The 22,794-nt window shown below is 37.8% G+C and overlaps 1 protein-coding gene across 3 annotated transcripts in view; it reads right to left on the bottom strand.

The window, feature by feature from the left end:
• The window catches only part of DIP2C (disco interacting protein 2 homolog C), a 359,853-nt gene that overhangs the window by 142,997 nt on the left and 194,062 nt on the right, over positions 1–22,794 (bottom strand). For all 3 annotated transcript variants that reach the window (XM_060005263.1, XM_060005260.1, XM_060005261.1), the window contains one exon: positions 4,953–5,078. In XM_060005263.1, the coding sequence (XP_059861246.1) occupies positions 4,953–5,078 (126 nt within the window). The remainder of the gene's footprint in view (positions 1–4,952; positions 5,079–22,794) is intronic.

The raw sequence follows: 22,794 nt of genomic DNA, 5'->3' as shown, positions 1-22,794 counted from the left end.
GACAATACCAAGTGTTGGTGAGGATGCTGAGAAACTGGAATCTTTATATGTTGCTGGTCGGAATATAACATGGTATAGCCATTATGGAAACAATGTGACAGTTTCTTAAAAGTCAAACATAAACTTACCATAAGACTCATTAATTCCACTCCTAGGAATCTACCCAAGATAAATGAAATTATATATATATACACAAATATATGCACATAAATGTTGATAGCAGCATTATTCATAATAGCTGAAAAGTGGACACAAGCTAAATATCCATCAACTAGTGACTGGATAAACAAAATGTGGCATATCTATCTAATAGAATACAATTCTCAATAAGAATGAATGAACTACTGATGCTACAAAATGGATGCTCAAAAACATGCTAAAGAAGATACAGAAGGATATATTTTATTAATTCATTTACAAAATGTCTAGAATATTCTTAGAGGTACATAAATCAGATCAAATGCTCCCTAGGCCTGGGTGTGAGAATGGGAATTAACTGCAAATGGGCACAAGGAAACTTTCCGGGGAGAAGGAAATGCTTTAAAACTGGACTGCACCAATAGCTTCACAATCTATATATTTACTACAAGTCATTAAATCATACACTTACAATGTGCTAATTTTATGGGATGTAAATTATACCCCAAGAATGGTATTAAAAAGGAATGTGTTTTCCGCAATAGTTGGGCATAATATTCTGTAAGTATCAACTACATCAAGTTGGTTGATAGTGTTGTTTTGACAACTTTCTTATGATTATTTAAGAAGAATATTTTAAGAATCTCCAATTATTATTTTTGTTTTTTCTATTTTTCCCTTCATTATGCCAGTTTCTGCCTTATAAATTACAATGCTCTGTTTTTAGGTATATAAATATTCATTGTTATAACTTCCTGGTGAATTGCTCATTTTCCAATATGCAATGTTCATCTTTATATCTGGTACTACTTTGTCCTGCTGTCTACTTTGTCTGATATTAATATAGACTTTTCACCTTCCTATGCTTTATGTTTGCATTGTATATTTTTTCATCATTTTATTTTTAACTATCCTTGTTTTTATATTCAAATGTGTCTCTTATAGACAACATATAGATGTATCTTCCTTTTTTATTCAGTCTGACAATCTCTATCTTTTAAGTGGGCGTTTGGTCCATTTACATTTAATGTAATAATTTATACGAGTGAGTTTACATCTAACATTTTGCTATTTGTTTTCCATTCATTCCTCCTATTTTAATCTCTGTGGTTGATTTTTCCCACCTTTGTTTCTATTAACCAAATTTTTTTTTTTTTTTTTTTTGCAGTACGCAGGCCTCTCACTGTTGTGGCCTCTCCCGTTGCGGAGCACAGGCTCCGGATGCGCAGGCTCAGCGGCCATGGCTCACGGGCTTAGCCGCTCTGCGGCATGTGGGATCTTCCTGGACCAGGGCACAAACCCATGTCTCCTGCATCGGCAGGCGGACTCTCAACCACTGCGCCACCAGGGAAGCCCCCCAAATATTTTTTAAGAGTTTCATTTTATGTTCTCTATTAAATTCTTACCTATACCTCTTCTCATTTTTTTTAGTGGTTACTTTAGGGCTAAGAATATGAATCCTCAATGGGTCCATACGGGGTCAATACTGTAACTGTTTGCTCTTCAAATCTGACACTACAAACTTTCTCTCCCATCTCACATCACACCTGACACTATTCATTTCATTCTTTCCATTTTCTGCTTCCTACTTCATAACCATACAACAGTATAATTCCATTCACCTGGCCTTGTCTTTTGTGCAATTGTTGTTTTAAAGAAAATTACAAGAAAAAGCATAGAATTTTACGTTTACCCAGCTATTTACTGTTTCCAGTGTTCTTCTTTCCTTTTCATAGATGTAAATTTTTATCTGGGATCATCTCCCATCAGCTAAATGACATCTGTTAGTGCGTTTGCAGTTCTGCTGGCACCATATTCTCTGAGCTTTCATGTGTCTCATTATGCCTTTTTTTCACCCTCGTTTATGAAGTATATTTTCACTGAGTATGAATTGACAGTTTCAGTCTTTTCCTTTTGGTACTTTATAAAAATGTCTTCTCATTGTCTTCTGGCCTTTACTGCATCTTCACATAAGTATTCATAATTCATATGACCGTTCTTCTGTATGCAATATATCTGTTTTCCTTTGATGACTTTCAAGATTTCCTCTTAATCTTTGGATTTCAGCACTTGGACTATTATTAATTTAGGGATGATTCTTTTCATACTTAATCTGCATGGCATTCACTGAACTTCTGGGATCTGTGAGGTGGTGTTTTACATCAATCTGAGAAGTTTGTGACCCTTATTTCCTTAAGTAGTTTTTCTTCCCTTTTCTCACTCTCTTTTCCTTCTTGGATTCCAATTATAAGTATGTTAACATTGTATCACAGATGCTTGAGGTTCTGTTAATTTTTCTTTTATCTTTTGACTTCTCATTCTTCAGTTTGGTTAATTTCTCTTTATCTAAGTTCACAGACTCTTTTATCCTACTTCTCCAATCTGATGCTAAGCTGATCTAGTAAAATATCATTTCTGTATTATATTTTTCATTTCTAGAGTTTCTATTAATTTTTAAAATATTTTTTCCTTTCCCTGATCAGCTCAAGTATTAAGATAATATTTTCATTTAGTTCTTTGACATATTTTCATTTGATTCCCTGAATGAGGTCCACTGCCTAAAAGCAGTCATCTTATTTGTTTTGTGCAGCTTTATAGTTGTTTATGGTGTATGCGTTAGTCTGGTAAGTTATTTCATTATGGCTGGAAGCAAAAGTACTGACAAATTCTTCTTATATTTTTGTACGTGAAAAATAAAGCAAAGTTTCATCTATAGAAGACTGGCATTGCAACGATCCTAATCATATCTTTTCTAGAAACTATGATACTAGTCAGCAACCACTTTATGCAGAGAATATAAACTTCAGGAATATTCTCTGAAGAAAACTGGACACAAAATTAGTTCTAACAAATGCTATCAGCAACCAAGGAAAACAGAGTGAGAGAAAATGAAGCTGAGCCACGATTTTCTTCAAGCAAGTACAGTTACAAATATGTAGACTCCTGATAAGCACAAAATAGGTTATGAATGAAAATTTTTATGATGATGGTGTTGGCATTTATGATTGTACAAAACTATCCCATGTGATACTGTTACTAGGACTCCTGAATGACAGTTTACAAAATGTATTATATGGTGTACGTGAAAATGCTAACCAAACAATTAAATGCAAATGTTGCACCAAAAATGACACTCATTTCCAATAACATTCTTTTATATTTTGCAAAGACCTTTGTACAAGGTTCGTTCTCCTGAAAGTTTTGTCTTTCATCATGCATGACACAACAACACTCATGAGGATGGATTCAACATGTGAAAAAGCACATACACAAATAATCACATTGCACCTTGTACTTTAGACTCAACATTTCCCATAAAAAGTGGCTCAGAAAAATGTCCATCTCCCTGAATACTGTCTAGTTCCAAAGAGTTGGCTAAAATATATTTTAAGTGGGGTCTGTTATTCTTATAAGTCCATTCTGTTTGTTGTATAAACACATACAAAATAATTTTTCACCACTTATAAATTTTGGCAAATTATAACCATAAACTAAATAGGATTAAGTATATTAATTATGCTGATTTAAAAAGAGTCCAAAATACATGCTGTGGCTCAACAAAAAGGAAGGAAATTGGCGAAAAGGACACCCTTTCCTATTAGAATATTATATTCTTGAGATAAAGAACACTTGTGGTATTATCTGTTAAGACAAAACAAAACAACTAAGTTTTATATTATTTAAGTTTTGTCTTACAAAGCTCAGGATGTTCACTTTTAGAGGCATGTAAAGCTGAAGACTTAAGAGTTGTTTGAAGCAGTATTGGATATACTTGACCACATCTGTGAGTTGAAGTGTGTGCTTCTATTACCCTCACTGTTTGCAAACACTCATGACTAACTTCAAAAGACTCCAAAAAATGCTATGTATGTTCAACTATTCTTACTGCACCCTAAATTTCTCTTATGAACAAAGGGGTGTCAGGTAACTTAGATCTGCAGAAAAGACAGAGTGGCAACAACGACATGAATAATGTTGGAACCAGAAACACACACACACACAAATCAAGTAAATTAGGTTCAATCATTCATGTTTCTAATAGATACCTGGACGTTTAACTTCATGTTTCACTTCAGTTTTGAAGATCACAAGATACAGATTATAATTATTTGGGTAGAGTAGAGATCTTAGGTAGTTATATAAAATTCAAGATTAAACAAAAGCAGAAATACAATGGGATATTACCTTCAACCATTTAGATCAGGGGTTGGCAGGCCTGTGGACCAAACCCTCTGCCTGTTTTTGTGACTAAAGTTTTATTGACACATAGCCATGCCTTTCACTGACATGTTGCCCATGGCTGCTGCTTCAGCACCACAATAGCAGAGCAAGCAGCTGTGATACCCCAAAATACTACCTGCACTTCACAGGAAAAATTGATGACACCAGATTTAAGTAACTGCCTAAATTTTTCAATTCATTCAATTTCTTAACAGAACATTACAACCTACTGACATTTTAAAGACTTGAGAATATGCATACACCAGTCTAAGCAGAAGAGAAATCCAGCTTCGGTTAGAAGGATGGATGTACAAACTCTTCTCTTGCTTTGTAAAGAATTAAATAAAATTTTATAGGATTTTAAAAAAAAGTCTGTATCATATTTGAGTCTAAATGAAAAGTTTAAAAACATTTATTTATATAGACATATATATAATCATGCCAATTTTCCTTCCAAGTTTTATTTAGAGCGTATTTACTATTTCTGGACTTCTGGTTCTCAAAATCTGAATGACAGCACCATGATTTTGAACGTTAGAAAGATCGCAGTTGCTGGCACTGACTTCATGAAGCAGACGGGACCTGCTGCTCACCTGGGGGTGTGTAGGCGTCCATCGAGGTCTGCACAACCAAGGACCTGCGTTTGGAAGGCATAGGCACTGCCATCTTCCTTTCTTTGTGTTTAGCGAGCGCAGCCTGGACAGCTTCTGTATGGACGTCTGAAACAAAGCGAGAGCTAAATCACTCCATTGTTCAGGGACAGCCGGAAGGCCCCAAGCTTTTCTGCTTTCTTTCTGGTCCTGTGAAAGAGTTTATCATCCTACAGAAACTGTCACAAATGGATGAGTGGGGAAGGAAGGAAAATAAGTGTAAACCTGCTAGTTTGAAAGCTCCAGGAAAAAGGCATTCAAATTCATTCATAGACTTTTAACTGTTCATTTTATTACCCTAGATCTGTATAAATAATCAGATACGGGATGTAAATCGCTGTGAGTTTTCTTTTCTTAGAGTGAAAGGACATGGATCTTCAGATATTTCTTCACAGGTCACATTTTCAAGCTTCTTAATTCATTTCAATGTTCTGTTAAGGTAAGTATGTACACCTTACAGGCTGTACGGTAATGATCTTAGCTAACACTTTCCAAATATCAGTTATGGGGCAGTCACTATGTTAGGTATTTTGTGTGTATGAACCCATTATGTTAACTCCACAAATGATATTTTACTGCCGATTTTGTAAGGTGGTGTCCTCAGGGCTTGGCGTGGAGAATCAGGTGGACAAGGTACTGTGTCTCATGCAGCTCACTTTCTAAAGGGTTAAAGACAGACAACAGACAATCAAAGGGGGTAAGAATGAAAATAAGATAAAAAGATTGAGTACCTACTTAACTGTGAAGCCAGGGAAGAGCTCTCTTACTGTGAAATCTGAATAGTAAGATGAGAATCTCCAAGACAGAGGGAAAAGCCAGCTCAAAGGCCCTGCACTGTGAATGAGGATGGTGCTGGCACAATGCACACAACACCAGCAGAGGGACTCACCAGGATGAAGGGCTTTACAGGAGTGGTACAGAGCTTGGCTACCATTCTAACTTTGACAGGGAAGCATGGGGGAAGAAGGGTGAGCATGGATGACATGATCTGATTCCATTTTGGAGGGCTCATTCTGGATGTTGTGAAGGACACTGCAAGAGAATCAGAGTAGGAGCCAGGAAACCAGTTAGAAGTCTGCAGTCAGGATACTACTACACCCACAATCCTGGACTTCTTGGACATTTGCATATCATCTCTTGTGAAGTATATGTCCAAGTTTTTGAGCTGCCTTTTTATTACTGATTTATACTAGTTCTTTATATATTATGGATACAAGCTTTTTTTTTTTAAGATATATGTTTTGAAAATACTCATCCCAAGTCTATGGCTCAACTTTCAAACCCTTAATAGTGTGCTTGATGAGGAGAAATTTTTCATTTTCATGAGATTCATTTTGTTATCTTTTCCTCTCTAGCTAGTGCTTTTTGAATCCTGCCTATAAATTTCTACCTACCCCAAGGTTCAAAAAATACAGTCCTTTGTTTTCTTTGGGAAGTTTTATACTTTTACCTTTTACTTTTAGGTCTAGGTAACATCTCAAGTTAATTTTTCTAAGTAGTGGAAGTGGAGGTTGGTGTTCACATTTTCCCACATGCTTACCTGATTTTTCAAGTACCATTTGTTGTAAAGATTTTCCTTTCCTTATTAAATTGCCCTAGCTCCTTTGTCAAGTGTCACCTGACCATGTGTGTACAGGTTTAATTTTGAACTCTCCATCTGGTACAGTAAATCCATTTGTCTATCCTTCTGCTAGTTCTATACTATGTTGATTAATTATATATTTTTTTCAGTTAGAGTATTTACAAAACATATAAGATTCACCCTCCCAGCAATTTTCAGGTGGTCAGCACAATACTGTCAACCACATGTACGTTATTGTGCCACAGACCCCAGAAGTCCCCATCCATCCTGCATGACTGAAGCTCTACACCCACCTAACAGCAACTCACCACCTGCCTGTCCCCAATCCTGAGCAACCACCATTCTACTTTCTGTTTCTATGAGTTTACTATTTTAGATCCCTCATATAAGTGGAATCACACAGTATTTGTCTTTCTGTGACTGGCTTATTTCTCACAGCAAAATGTCCTCAAGAATATGCTGTAGAATATGTCGTAATTTCCTTTCCTTTTAAGGCTCAGCAGTATTCTACTATATATACACACCATATTTTCTTTATCCATTCATCCACCGATGGATTTAAGTTGCTCTGACCTCCTGGCTAATGTGAATAATGCTGCTATGACTATTGGTGTGGCAATATCTGCTCGCATCCCTGCTTTAATATTTTGGAGATATATCCAAATAGAATTCATAAATCATATGGTGGTTCTATTTTTTATTTTTTGAGGAAGCTCCATACTGTTTTCCATAGCTGCTGCACCATTTTACATTCCTACCAACAGTGCACAAGGGTTCCAATCTATCTACATACTCACCAACATTTGTTTTCTGTTTAAGAAAAATTTTTATAATAGCCATCCTAATGGGTGTGAGTGGTATCCCACTGTGGTTCTGAGTTGCATTTTCCTGATAATTAGTAATGTTGAACATCTTTTAATGGACTTATAGGTCATTTGTGCATCTTCCTTGGAGAAATGTCTATTAAAGTTTTTTGTCGATTATTAAATTCGGTTATTTAATGTTACTGAGTTGTAGGAGTTATTTATATATTCTGGATATTAACCCATGATCAGATGTATACAAGAGGATATGTTCTTCAATTTCATAGGTTGCCTTTTCCCTCTATTGTTTCTTTACTGCAAAGAAGTTTTAAGTATGATGTAGTCTCACTTGTCTAATTTTGCTTTTGCTGCCTGTGCTTTTGGTGTCATATTCAATAAATCACTCCCAAATCCAATGTCATGAAGCTTTCCCCCTTTGTTTTCTTCTAAGAATTCTACAGTGTCAGGTCTTACATTTAGGTCTATAATCTATTTTGAGTTAATTTTTGTATATGGTGTAAGATAATGGTCCAACCTCTTTCTTTTGCAAAACAAAAGCCAATTTTCCCAACACTGTTAGTTGAAGAGACTATCCTTTCCCCACTGTGCAGCTCTGGCAGCCTTGTCCCAGATCATCTGACCATATACACAGAGTGTATTTCTGGGCTTTCTATTCTTTTCCATTATTCTACATGCCTGCCTTTATGCCTGTACCACAGGGTTTTGATTACTGTACCTTTGTAATTTATATTGAAATCAGGAATTGTGAGGCCTCCATTTTGTGGTTCTTTCTCAAGATCGTTTTGCTTATCTGAGGTCCTTTGAGATTCCATATGAATTTTAGAATTTTTTCATTTCTGCAAAAAATGTCATTGGGGTATTGATAAGGAAGATTATTGTAGTTTTATCATAAATTTTGATATTAGGTAGTGCAAGTCCTCCGACTTTGTTCTTTTCAAGTTTGTTCTGGCTATCCAGATTTGATCTCATTTTCATGGAAATTTTAGAAACACTCTGTCAATTTCTACAAAAACTCTGTTGGGATTTTGATTAGATTCATGTTAAATCTATAAATCAATGTAGAGAGACTATCTTAATATTGAGTCTTCCAATCCATGAACACACGGTGGATCTCTCCATTTTTTTCCTCCTTTAATTTCTACCAACAATGTTCTGTAACTTTCACTGAGGAAGTCTTCCTAAATGCTGGATGTTACTGATGTTATTATAAAAAGCATTGTTTTTTTATTTCACTTACAATTTTTGTTGCTAGTGTATACAAATACAACTAGTTTTTAGACACTGAATTTCTCCCTTCCGCCCTTGCAAAATTCACATTATTTCTACTAGTTTTGTAAATTTCTTAAAATGTTCAAAATAAACCATCATGGTGTCTGTAAATATAGTTTTACCCCTTCCTTTCCAGTTCAGTGAACTACACAAAAATATTGAGTAGTCATGTAAGGGTGACAAAATTACAATGTATTGTTTTTTGTCCATTCTTTTAGATATATGCAAGGTTTTTTGCCTTGAGCATAAATTACTTTTGCAATCAGATAAAAGTTATATTTTTGACATAAAACAATCATTTTAGAAAATATGAATAGATTAGAAAGGTACATTTTAAAGAAGTGTGGATTTTTTCCCACATTTAAAAAAATTGCTAAAACCAAACACAAGTGTGCTAAATTTTTTTCACAAAATTGAAAGAAAATAGTAAAACAAGAATATTTTCAATCACAAAGACACTCACATGCCCAAACTAGGAGCCACTCCTGGCCTATGCCCCAGAAGGTAAAGAGTTTACCCACAGTTGGCCATGAGTCAGAAATAAGTGCTTGTTGCTGTTAAGTCACTAAGATGTTGGATAGCTTACTGTACAGCAAAATTGAACAATACATAAACTGATGAAGTAACTAATTCTTTTCAAAAGCCAACTCTGTGTCTTATTTTAACTGCAAAACAATGGCATAAGAAACATTTAAAACATCTATAAATAGCACCCTGAAGGGTCCATAACACAACGTGATGAATAACGATGGTAGGTGGAATACCAGGATGACCCTCCCCAAACAGCAGTGCTGGCGTGATCACTGAAGACCCCTAGAGACCATGCTCACCCAGTCAAAACAAGGCAAAGATACGGAAAGAGGTGTGCGGCCCTGAAGTTGAAGAGCTGCCTCTGGGGTGCACAGTGTAATTAGGGCAAAAAGCATTCACGGCAATGTTGAATGAAATGTTAGGATCAGAATTACCTCCACATGGTAAGCTTTTCAGGGCTTAATACTCCCCACTCCCAACCCAAATATCCAAACCAAAAAAGGACCACTAACATCTCAGGAGAGTGACTAGATGGAGAGACCTTTTTGGAAAGATGTTTCGAAATATGATGATTAGTCGGGGGAGAAAACCAACCCATGTCACCGTGCGACTCTCCTGGTTGTTCTAACTTGGCTTCTCCCTTCCATCCTCAACAAGGCTGGGAGCTCTCCTAGTTCCCCCTGTTGCCAGTTGTACGTGTCTAACAGCTGCAGGACGAGAGGAGAGAGTAAGACTGGACCACACGGCAAAGGGGACACAATGAAGTCTATCTTCTGTGAGAACCAACATGTGTCATCGGGTGCCATGGAGAGGCCCCTTGGCAGTTCCAAGCGCCCTGGATTCCAGGAAGGGGCGTCTGGATCAACAGTTAAGAAGACTGGAAAAGGGGTATTAGCTGAGAATACGTTCATAGCTCTTAGCCTAAAACCCAGATCAATCCTACAAGACCTCACGAAACTAAAAACTTTTAGGAAAACGTGGATAAGCAGGTTGCTACACAGCAAATCTTCCCTTGAAAGCTCAGCATCATTGCACGGGACGCATCCACGAGTGACATCAGTAGCTCTGATGCAGGAACCACGAAGGCATTTGATTAAGTGTCACAGAACCTTAATTACAAGCGTCTTGGATGCAATTCTTACACAGCCATGTGAATTAGGAACTAGATGAAAGCTGAGGAAGGGAAATAATAAGAAGTGGAGTCTCCCACTCATTTGAGGTGCTGGGCAGGGAGACAGAACAGTCGAGCTCCCGGCCACACAATGCGTCAACAAGAGCTGCTGATCATTATGAGCCCTGAGTTCCAGGGAAGGTCTGAAGCACAAATGGACCGAAAAAGATTAAACTAAATACCAGGAGGAAACAATATGGCTCAAGAGCTGTACATTTAGTTTTACAGGAAAGGGAACTGCTATTTTCTAGTATTTCTAACGTCAATGGAGACAAGTACCAAAAAGCGGTCAAAGACATCCCACACTTCCCACGAAGGGGCTGGGAAGTGGCAGACTGCAAGTCCATGGACACAGAACATGATTTTAGTTTGGGATTCCACGGTGGCATTGATGTTACCAAAGCACAGAGGAAAGAAGCCAGTCTGATCAAGAAGCACTGAATTAGGCAGGGCAAACATGGTAAGGGTGTAGGAAAAAGGGCAGAGATTTGAAAGCTTTCATAGCATAATGAAAGGCACCGTGCTACCCGGAAACCAAACGTGACCTCCGCCCTCCAGGGCAGGGGTGTCTCACAGAGCTATCCCTACAGAGCTGTACAGGGCACGCTGGGTGAACTGCTGGCTGGTGCACAGTGCAGGGGCCGCAGAAGCCAGCAACACGCAAGAACCAAGAACCACTCCTGCTGAAAGGCCTCCACCTCCTCTGCTAACAGCTGCACATCAAGTCAGCTGACAAAGACAATGCAAGGGCCTAGATCCATTCTTTCCTTAGAAGGCAATGAAGGTGGATGCAGGTCTGAGAGGCGATAAATTGATTATGCCACATTTGAAAATAGGAAGCAAAACTAAGTAAAATCCTCTCATCCGCCCTTCCTTCCTCTGTGGCAGCATTCACAGCTTATTCAGCCTAGGTCTTTCATTCAAACATTCTCAAAGTATCCATCTGTTCAGAGAAAGGAGATATTTAAGGTCAGCTTCACGTGGCATGGAATAAACAGATCACTCTGGCTAGTAAAGAATTTTTTGGGTACTTACATTTATAGTGTTAGACAAATTGACACGCTAATAAGATGTACTTCTTCAGCAGAGTTTCAAAAATAGTGAAAATGGTAATATAAAATACGCCCATAGTTCTAGGCAAACGCAAGAATACTGAAGTGAGAGTCCAGGCTTTGGAATCAGAATGCTGGTTCTGCCACTTACTAACTGTAAAATACTGAATAAAATTTTAAATCCTTCTAGGCCTCACTTTGATCATCTGTAAAATGGAAACAAAAATAATAGAGTTGCTGTGAGAATTACGTAAGTTAAAATATACAAAGCAAGCCACTAGGTACCTGTCACCTAGCAGCACTCATTAATGACAGCTGTTTTTATTAATATTTTGAAGCAATTGTTTGGTACAGTGGGTTTGATCAACTGAAAAGGCCCAAGGAATCAGCATTGATAGTCTGTCTTGGAGTGACACCACCACAACGATGGTGTTCTTGCCAGGCACACATCACAGACCATGGGGTAAACCTACGAATTATACTCAGCACAAAAGGAAGGAAGACAGGCACTAAATGCTGATGCCTCTGAGCATGGGCTCCCATTGCTGCAGCCTCGGGTCTGCAGCTCAGAGGTCAACCCCAGAGGGCATGCACTCGGTCGAAGGTTCTTACTCTTCACAAGACTTCCATATTTTTGACTCCTGCATCAACAGTCTCAACAAGGTCTTCGAACAGATACAAGTTTCTTAATATCCTGAACAGAAGCTCTATTTTCCTTTTGGTTTCTTCAAAACAGACTGTACTTTCATTTGCTCAGTAAGAAACTACTATCCTGCAACACAGTAAGCAGTGGGATATTTGAAGAATAAATTATAAATAACTAGACACCTTTACCCCCCTCAGAGGAAGGGCGTATCTCTGTGTATCTATGGGTTTAAATCTTATTTATTTATTTATTTAACATCTTTATTGGAGTATAATTGCTTTACAGTGGTGTGTTAGTTTCTGCTTTATAACAAAGTGAATTAGCTATACATATACATATATCTCCATATCTCCTCCCTCTTGCGTCTCCCTCCCACCCTCCCTATCCCACCCCTCTAGGTGGTCACAAAGCACTGAGCTGATCTCCCTGTGCTATGCGGCGGCTTCCCACTAGCTATATATTTCACATTTGGTAGTATATATATGTGCATGCCACTCTCTCACTTTGTCCCAGCTTACCCTTCCCCCTCCCCGTGTCCTTAAGTCCATTCTTTACACCTGCGTCTTTATTCCTGTCCTGCCCCTAGGTTCTTCAGAACCATTCTTTTTTCTTTTTTTAGATTCCATATATATGTGTTAGCATATGGTATTTTTCTCTTTCTGACTTACTTCACTCTGTATGACAGACTCTAGGTCCATTCCTCTCACTACAAATAACTCAATTTCGTTTCTTTTTATGGCTGAGTAATATTCCATTGTATATATGTGCCACACCTTCTTTATCCATTCATCTGTTGATGGACACTTAGGTTGCTTCCATGTCCTGGCTGTTGTAAATAGAGCTGCAGTGAACATTGTGGTACATGACTCTTTTTGAATTATGGTTTTCTCAGGGTATATGCCCAGTAGTGGGACTGCTGGGTCGTATGGTAGTTCTATTTTTAGTTTTTTAAGGAGCCTCCATACTGTTCTCCATAGTGGCTGTACCAATTCACATTCCCACCAGCAGTGCAAGAGGGCTCCCTTTTCTCCACACCCTCTCCAGCATTTATTGTTTGTAGATTTTTTGATGATGGCCATGCTGACTGGTGTGAGGTGATACCTAATTGTAGTTTTGACTTGCATTTCTCTAATGATTAGTGATGTTGAGCATCCTTTCATGTGTTTGTTGGCAATCTGTATATCTTCTTTGGAGAAATGTCTATTTAGGTCTTCTGTCCATTTTGGGATTGGGTTGTTTTTTTGATATTGAGCTGCATGAGTTACTTGTATGTTTTGGAGATTAATCCTTTGTCAGTTGCTTCATTTGCAAATATTTTCTCTCATTTCTAAGGGTTGTCTTTTCGTCTTGTTTATGGTTTCCTTTGCTGTGCCAAAGGTTTTAAGTTTCATTAGGTCCCATTTGTTTATTTTTGTTTTTATTTCCATTTCTCTAGGAGGTGGGTCAAAAAGGATCTTGTTGTGATGTATGTCAGAGAGTGTTTGTTCTGCCTATGTTTTCCTCTAAGAGTTTTATAGTGTCTGGCCTTACATTTAGGTCTTCAATCCATTTTGAGTTTATTTTTGTGTATGGTGTTAGGGAGTGTTCTGATTTCATTCTTTTTTTTTTTTTTTTCATTCTTTTACATGTAGCTGTCCAGTTCCCCCAGCACCACTTATTGAAGAGGCTGTCTTTTCTCCATATGGGTTTAAATCTTAAGAAAAACTGATGCTTGCCTGCCTCACTTCTCCCTCCTGAAGTCAAAAGCCATGACCCATTTTGCTCGTGCTGCTCTCAGAGCCCACATTATATCGATACAATTAACAGTAGGTATGTAGACAGAGAGGGGGATGCCCCTCCCACCCCGAAGGAAGGCAACAGCAAATCAACAGAAGAGAATGTTTTCTGTAAGGAAGCTTATTTGTTTCCAATAGTGTAACAACTGAGACCGAGATGCAAGCCAGACTGCTTGGGTTCACATCCCAGTCCCTCTGCAAGACTTCTGACACATTACTTAACCTATATGTGCCTCAATTTTCTCATGTGCAAAAAAATGAAGCAAGAAGAGTGCCTGCCCACTGGGGTGGCTACAAGGACTATGTGAGTCAGTTCATTACAAGACTCAGGGCAGAGTCTGGCTCGTGGTACTGAGACCACTATACTGTAGTCAGATCGTAACATGATGTGTCCAGTATTAATGTCTCCAGACTCTAAGCTGGAGAGAGAAGACAGGGAAGAAACAAGTGTGGGAGAAACTGAGCTTCTTGGATTCTGACTACTGCCACTCCCCAGCCCCACCACCAACCAGGGCCTGTCCAGGCTCAATTCCACCAGAGTTTCTTCTGTGGTCGTACTGTTTTTGTGCTTTGAGTAAAATATGCACATAGAAGTACAGTTGTGCTATCAAATTACCAATGGCATTGTTTACAGAACTAGAACAAAAAAATCTTAAAATCTGTATGGAGACAAAAAAGACCCCGAATAGCCAAAGCAATCTTGAGGGAAAAAAAGAGCTGGAGGAATCAGACTTCCTGACTTCAGACTATAATACAAATCTACAGTAATCAACACAATATGGTACTGGCACAAAAACAGAAATACAGATCAATGGAACAGGATAGAAAGCCCAGAGATAAACCCACGCACCTATGGCCAACTAATCTATGACAAAGGAGGCAAGGATATACTATGGAGAAAAGACAGTCTCTTCAATAAGTGGTGCTGGGAAAACTGGACAGATACATGTAAAAGAATGAAATTAAAACACTCCCTAACACCATACACAAAAATAAACTCAAAATGGATAAAAGACCTACATGTAAGACTGGACACTATAAAACTCTTAAAGGAAAACATAGGAAGAACACTCTTTGATGTAAATCGCAGCAAGATCTTTTTTGACCCACCTCCTAAAGTAATGGAAATAAAAACAAAAATAAACAAGCGGGACCTAATGAAACTTAAAGGCTTTTGCACAGCAAAAGAAACTATAAACAAGACGAAAAGACAACCCTCAGACTGGGAGAAAATATTTGCAAACAAATCTGTGGACAAAGGATTAATCTCCAAAATATATAAACAGCTCATGCAGCTCAGTATTAAAAAAAACAAACAACCCAATCCAAAAATGGGCAGAAGACCTAAATAGACATTTCTCCAAAGAAGACATACAGATGGCCAAGAGGCACATGAAAAGCTGCTCAACATCACTAATTATGAGAGAAATCAAAACTACAATGAGGTATCACCTCAAACTGGTTAGAATGGGTATCATCAGAAAATCTACAAACAAATGCTGGAGAGGGTGTGGAGGAAAGGGAACCCTCTTGCACTGTTGGTAGGAATGTAAATTGATAGAGCCACTATGGAGGACAGTATGGTAGTTCCTTAAAAAACTAAAAATAGAATTACCATATAACCCAGCAATCCTACCACTGGGAATATACCCAGAGTAAACCATAATTCAAAAAGACACAAGCCCATTGTTCACTGCAGCACTATTTACAATAGCCGGGGCATGGAAGCAACCTAAATGCCCATCGACAGACGAATGGATAAACAAGATGTGGTACATATATACAATGGAATATTACTCAGCCATAAAAAGGAACAAAACTGGGTCCTTTGTAGAGACTTGGATGGACCTAGAGACTGTCATACAGAGTAAAGTAAGTCAGAAAGAGAAAAACAAATATTGTATATTAATGCATATATGTGGACTCTAGAAAAATGGTACAGGTGAACCGGTTTGCAAGGCAGCAATAGAGACACAGATGTAGAGAACAAACGTATGGACACCAAGGGTGGAAAGTGGTGGGGGGGTGGTGGTGGTGGGATGAATTGGGAGATTGGGATTGACATGTATACACTAATATGTATAAAACAGATAATAAGAAAAAATAATTGACTATCATGTACTTGACAATAAAAGCCAAGATTCTGAGAACAAAAAAGTTAAAGAGAACCTATATAAAATAGGTAAAAGATTAACTGATGCAGTCTTTTGGGAAAACACTATTTTCAGTAATAATTTGTTACTGTTTATAACAAAAGTGCAACTACTGATTAAAAAAAAAAGTACAGGGGCAGGGAGTGTGTAAAAATGGTGAGAAGAGCGGAGGCGACAAGAAAAGGAATGGTAGTTAAGAAAGCGTGTTTCCAGCGAGCACTGTCTTTGGTCAGAAGTGGAGCCAGGGCCACCATTTGGTTCCACCTACTTGATGCTTCAGTTCCATTCCCTCCATTTCTCAGTCCTCAGGAAAAACATGTAGGTACATGACTGTACAGAGGGGCATGTACTGACCACTGCACTCATGCGTTCAATTATTCATTGAGCACCTACTGTGTACCTAGTCTCTGCTCTCAAAGAAGGCTGTTTGGGGATGGAGACCAGTACACCAACCAGACAGGAGGATGGGATGGATACGACATGTGAAGAGTGTGGGACCTAAGCATGCAGAAGATGGGCATCTGGCCCAGGCTGCCAGGAGAGGCCTGGGCAGGAAGTGACATGCAGAGAGGACCTAGAAGAACAGTGGGTACTCTAGCCTGTCCAATCAACAAGGACGTGTGACAGAGATTCATCTGCACAGCAACTGACCTTGCTTGTTCCTTAAACCCTTTCACTGGTTCCTGGCCCTCCTGAGTCACGTCAGATGCAGAGGCTCTCTCAGGACACGTACACAGGTCCCATGCACTTCCTCAACCAGTGCTCTTCCTCTCTCTCTCTTTACATTGAGGCTATACAGACACTCCACCTCTTGCACTCCACTCCACCTGCTGGGTCTTTGGCCTTCAGAACTGTTTCCAATGAAGAATGAAGAATGTCGCTCTTTGACAACTGAGTGAATGCGGATTGGTGCCTTTGCTGTGCCAGGCTCTGCTCTAGGTATAAATTATCTTCATTTTTTTTTCATCATAAACTCAGCCTATTTTTAACCACCACCTTTAACTAATGCTTTTGTCCTTAATGGACAATAAGGGGGATAAAATTTTATAACAGCTACAAACTAAGTACACAGGAAGCACACCAAAATTTAATTAGAAAAACAAAGGCAATGACTCTTCACCATGAAACAAGCTAGTGAGACACTCTTGAAACATGTGATAGAGAAATTACATGAGTTAAACAAAAAGCGTTTAGAGCAGTGTCTGGTTCAAAGGAAGTGCTGGATAAATGCTGACTGCTGCTAGGATCACGGCTGTTGAGGTTTCATTATGCGTCTTGGAGGAGGCCACAGTTAAGTACCAGCGTGCTAGCTATTGCTACTATTATGCATTTTCTAGAACTTCATACAAATGTATTGTAACATCAGTCTCTTATGCCAGGCTTCCTTCTATCGGTACGATGCTTTGAGATTCACCCATGGCACCTCTGCAGTTCTTTATTGCATCTTGCCTGTTCTTAGCTCTTGCTCTTCCACATAAATTCTACAATCAGTTTAAGTCCCACAGAGGACCCTGTGGGGACTTTTATTAGAATTAAATATAAATTAAGAGAGCTGATATCTCTGCAGGATCCATTATCACAGGGTATCTATTCATTTTGGCATTAATGTCTTCCATATAAAGTTTCACAATTTTTACCATGGAAGTCTGGCCCATATTTTGTTTGATTTTTCATCAGGTTCCTCATAAAGTTTATTGCTACTGTACATAAAAACTTAAATTACATATTTACATGTTGCCAGTGTATAGAAATATTATTAATTTTTGTCTGTTCATATTATATCCAGACATTATGCTAAATCCTTATTATTTCTAGCAATTAATCTATAGATTAGTTGGGGGTTTCTCTGTAGATAAAGTCCTGTAGTTTTCCTTTCTCATCACTGTCCTTTTCCGTTACTGACACAGGCCTCTGTCCTAGAATGAACATGAACACAGAAGGCTTTTTTCTCTTTCCATTCTCTGAAATTGTTTGTTTAGAATCAAACTGGTTCATTTCTTGAACACTGGGTGTAACGTAAGATAAAAACCTTAGGAGCCTGGTATATTTTTTGTGAGAAGATTTTTAGCTACTGTTTCCATTTATTTATTGGTCATAGGATTACTTAAGGTTTCCATTTTTTCTTAAGTTTTTAAACTAGGAATTTATCCATTTAATTAAGTTTTCAAATTTATCGTCACATGGTTATTCACAGTATTCCAATTATCTTTTTTCTTCTTGTGTATCTGTAGTAATGTCCCATTTTAAATTCCTTATATCATTTATTTCTGTCTTCTCTCTGCTTTATCATTCTCACTGGAGGTTTTTCAATGTTATTTGTATATTCTAAGAATCATCTTTGTTGAACTTCTAAATTTTATCATTGTCCTTTATTTCTTTTTTTAATTAACAGGCTTTATTTATTTATTTTTTTGCGGTACGTGGGCCTCTCACTGTTGTGGCCTCTCCCGTTGCGGAGCACAGGCTAAGGACGCGCAGGCTCAGCGGCCATGGCTCACGGGCCTAGCTGCTCCGCGGCATGTGGGATCTTCCTGGACCGGGGCACGAACCCGCGTCCCCTGCATCGGCAGGCGGACTCTCAACCACTGCGCCACCAAGGAAGCCCTAACAGACTTTATTTTTCGCAGTTATGAACAAAGCTGCTATAAACATTTGCATGCAGGTTTTTGTACGGATATATTTTCAACTTATTTGGGTAAATACCAAAGAGTGTAACTGCTGGATCATATTGTAAGAGTATGTTTAGCTTTAAGAAACCACCAAGCTGTCTTCCTGAGTGGCTGCACCATTTTGCATTCTTGCTAACAATGAATAAGAGTTCCTGTTGCTCCACATCCTTGGCAGCATTTGGTTTTGCCAGCACTCTGGATTTTGGCCACTCTAACAGTAGTATCTTATTGTTTTAATTTGTGATTTCCTGATGATGTATGTTGAGTATATTTTCCTATGCTTACTTTTCATCTGTGTACCTTCTTTGGTGTGGTATCTACTTAGACCTTTTGCCCACTTCTTAACTGGGTTGCTTGTTTTCTTACTCTTGACTTTAAGAGTTCTTTGTATATTTTGGATACCAGTCCTTTATCAGATATGTGTTTTGCAAAGCTTTTTCTCCTAATCTGTGGTTTGTTTCTCATTCTCTTAACTATGTCTTTTTTAGAGCAGAAGTTTCTAATTTTAATGAAGTTCAACTTACCAATATTTCTTCCATGGACTGCGCTTTTGATGTTGTATCAGAAAGTCATCACCAAACCCAAGGTAACCTATATTATCTTCCAGGAATTTTATAGCTTTTTGTTTTACATTTATGTCTATAATCCATTTTGAGTTAATTTTTGTGAAAGCTGTAAGATCTGTATCTAGGTTCATTTTTAACATGTCAAAGTCCAGTTGTTCCAGTGCTATGTGTTGAAAAGATTGTCACATATTGGTTAACTGTATTTATGTTGGTCTATTTCTGGGCTGTCTAAAATATGATCCATTGACCTACATGTCTTTTCTTTCACCAATACCTCACAGTCTTGACTATTACTAGTTTATAGCAGGTCTTGAAGTCAAGTGGTATCAGTCCTCTGACTTTGTTCTTCTATAACATGTTGGCTATTTTGGGTCTTTTACCTTTTCATATCAACTTTAAAATCAGTTTGTTGATATTCACAATATAATTTGCTGGGATTTTGGCGGGGATTGTCCTGAATTTATAGATCAAATTGGGAAGACCTGACAGCTTGACAATATTGAGTCTTCCTATCCATTTATTTAGATCTTATGATTTATTTAATCACTTTTATAGTTTCCTTCATATAGGCTTTGCACATTTTTTAGAGCTCTACCTAAGTATTTCATGTTTTTGGTGCTAATGTAAACAACATTGTTTTGGTTTTTTGTTTGGTTTTTTATTGAAGCATAGCTGATTTATAATATTGCATTAGTTTCCAGTATACAGCAAAGTGATTCAGATATATGTATGTGTGTATTCTTTTTCACATTCTTTTCCATTATGGTTTATTACAGAATATTGAATATAGTTCCTTGTGCTATACAGTAGGACCTTGTTGTTTATCCATTCTCTATATAATACTTTGCATCTGCTAATCTCAAATTCCCAATCCATCCCCCCCACCCCACCTCCCCCTGGGCAACCACAAATCTGCTCTCTATGTCTATTTCATAGGTAAGTTCATTTGTGTCCTATTTTAGATTCCACATATAAGTGATACCATATGGTATATGTCTTTCTCTTTATGACTCTGCTTAGTATGATCATCTCTAGGTCCATCCATGTAGCTGCAAATGACATTATTTCTTTTTTTATGGCTGAGTAGTATTCCATTGTGTATATATACCACATCTTCTTTATCCATTCATCTGCTGACGGACATTTAGGTTGTTTCCATGTCTTGGCTATTGTAAATAGTGCTGCTATGAACATAGGGGTGGTGCATGTATTCTTTTGAATTATAGTTTAATGACCTTGTGTTTTTAATTTCAAATTTCAATTGTTTATTGCTGATATATAAGGAAGTGGCTTTTAAAAAAATTAATTTATTTATTTTTGGCAGCACTGGGCCTTCGTTGCTGCGTGCCGGCTTTCTCTAGTTGCGGTGAGCAGGGGCTACCCTTCGTTGTGCATGGGCTTCTCATTGCATGGCTTCTCTTGTTGCAGAGCACAGCATCCAGGTGCGCAGGCTTCAGTAGTTATGGCTCGCAGGCTCTAGAGCGCAGGCTCAGTAGTTGTGGCACACGGGTTTATTTGCTCCGTGGCATGTGGGATCTTCCTGGACCAGGGATCAAACCCATGTCTCCTGCATTGGCAGGCGGTTTCTTAACCACTGCGCCACCAAAGAAGTCCCTAGAAAGTGGCTTTTTTAATATTAACCTTATATTCCACAACCTAGCTATAATCACTTATTAGTTCCAGATTTTTTCTTGATTCTTTGGGATTTTCTACATAGACAATCACATCACCCCCAGTATGTATACTTTTAATTTCCTTCACTTGTCCTATTGCATTAGCCAAGACTTTCAGTATAATGTTGAAAAGTAATGATGAGAGGGGACATCTTTGCCATGTTCTTGATCTTAGTGGGAAATCTCACCACTAAATATTATGTTAACTGTAGGTTTTTTTCATAGATGTTCTTTATCAAATTGAGGATATTCTCCCCTACTCCTAGTTCGCTGAGAATTTTTGTCAAAAATGGGTATTGGAGTTTGTGAAATGCTTTTTCTGCATCTATTGACAGGGTCATGTGGTTTTTTTTCTTTAGCCTGTTGATACGATAGATTACATTAACTGATTTTCAAATGTTAAACCAGACTTGCATACCTGGAATAAATCCCACTTGGATGTGTTGCATAATTATTTCCATCCATTACTGTATTTGACTTGCTAATATTTTGTTGAGGATTTTACATCTATGTTCATGAGAGGTACTAGTCTGTAGATTTTCTTTCTTGTAATGTCTTTGTTCAGTTTTGGTATTAGATTAATGCTTGCCACATAGAACAAATTAGGAAGTATTCCCTCTACTTTTATCTGCAGAAAGAGGATATAGAAAATAGGTATAATTTCTTCCATATATGTTTGGTAGGTTCACCAGTGAAACCATCTGGCCTGGTGTTTTGGAAGGTTAGAATTGTTTCAGTGTTTTTAATAGACACAGGCCTATTCAGATCACCTATTTCTTCTTGGGTAAGTTTTGGCCGATTGTGTCTTTCAAGGAATGGGTCATTTTCATCTAGGTTTTCAAATCTGTAGGCACAGAGTTGTTTGTAATACTCCCTTATTATCCTTTTGTTGTCTATGGGATAAACAGTGATGGTCACTTTTTCATTTCTGATACTAGTAATTTGTGTGTTCTCTATTTTTTTCTTAAACTGGCTAGAAGATTATCAATTTTATTGATCTTTGCAAAGAACCAGATTTAGGCTTGATTTTTTCTATTGATTTCTCATTTTCAATTTCATTATTTCTCCTTTTATTTCCTTCTTCTTTGGATTAACTTTGCTCCTTTTCTTAGTTTCCTAAGGTTGAAGCTTAGATTACTGTTTTTAGATCCTTCTTTTCTACTATACACATTCAAGGCTATACATATGCCTCTAAGCACTGCTTTTGCTACATCCCACAAATTGTGATCCCTGTATTTTCATTTTTTCAGTTCAAAATATTTTTTAAATTTTGCTTAGATTTCTTCTTTGACCCATGTGTTTTTTAGAAGTGTGCTATTTAATCTCCAAGTATGTGCGGGTTTTCCAGCTACTTTTCTGTTACTGATTTCTAGTTTAATTCCACTGTGGTCTGAGAGCATACTTTGTTTGATTCCTACTGCTTTCACTGTTACAAGGTGCTTTATGGCCCCGAATGTGTTCTATCTTGGTGTATTTAGCTTGAGAGTGTGTATTCTGCTGTTGTTGGATGCAGTAATCTATAACTGTCAGTTAAATACAGTTGACTGATGTCCTTGCTGGATTTGTCAATTACTGACAGAGATGTTAAAGTCTCCCACTGTAACAGTGGATTTGTGCATTTATTCTTGCTGTTTTACTGGCTCTTGTCCCACGTGTTTCAATGTTTTGTTGTTGGGCAGGACATGTACACATTAAGGGTTGTTGTATCTTCTTAAAGAACTGACCCCTTTTTCATTACATAATGTTTCTCTTTATCTCTGATAACTTTCCTTGTTCTGAAGTTGGCACCACATGAAATTAATATAGCTACTCATGGTTTCAGATTAGTGTTAGTACTGTGTATCTGTCTCCATCCATGTCTTTATATTTAAAGG

This window comes from Delphinus delphis, chromosome 2 (assembly GCF_949987515.2).
Source record: "Delphinus delphis chromosome 2, mDelDel1.2, whole genome shotgun sequence".
In the NCBI taxonomy this organism is placed as follows: domain Eukaryota; kingdom Metazoa; phylum Chordata; class Mammalia; order Artiodactyla; family Delphinidae; genus Delphinus; species Delphinus delphis.
Note: the sequence above shows the minus strand (reverse complement) of the source record. Positions and strands in the feature narration are given on the sequence as shown.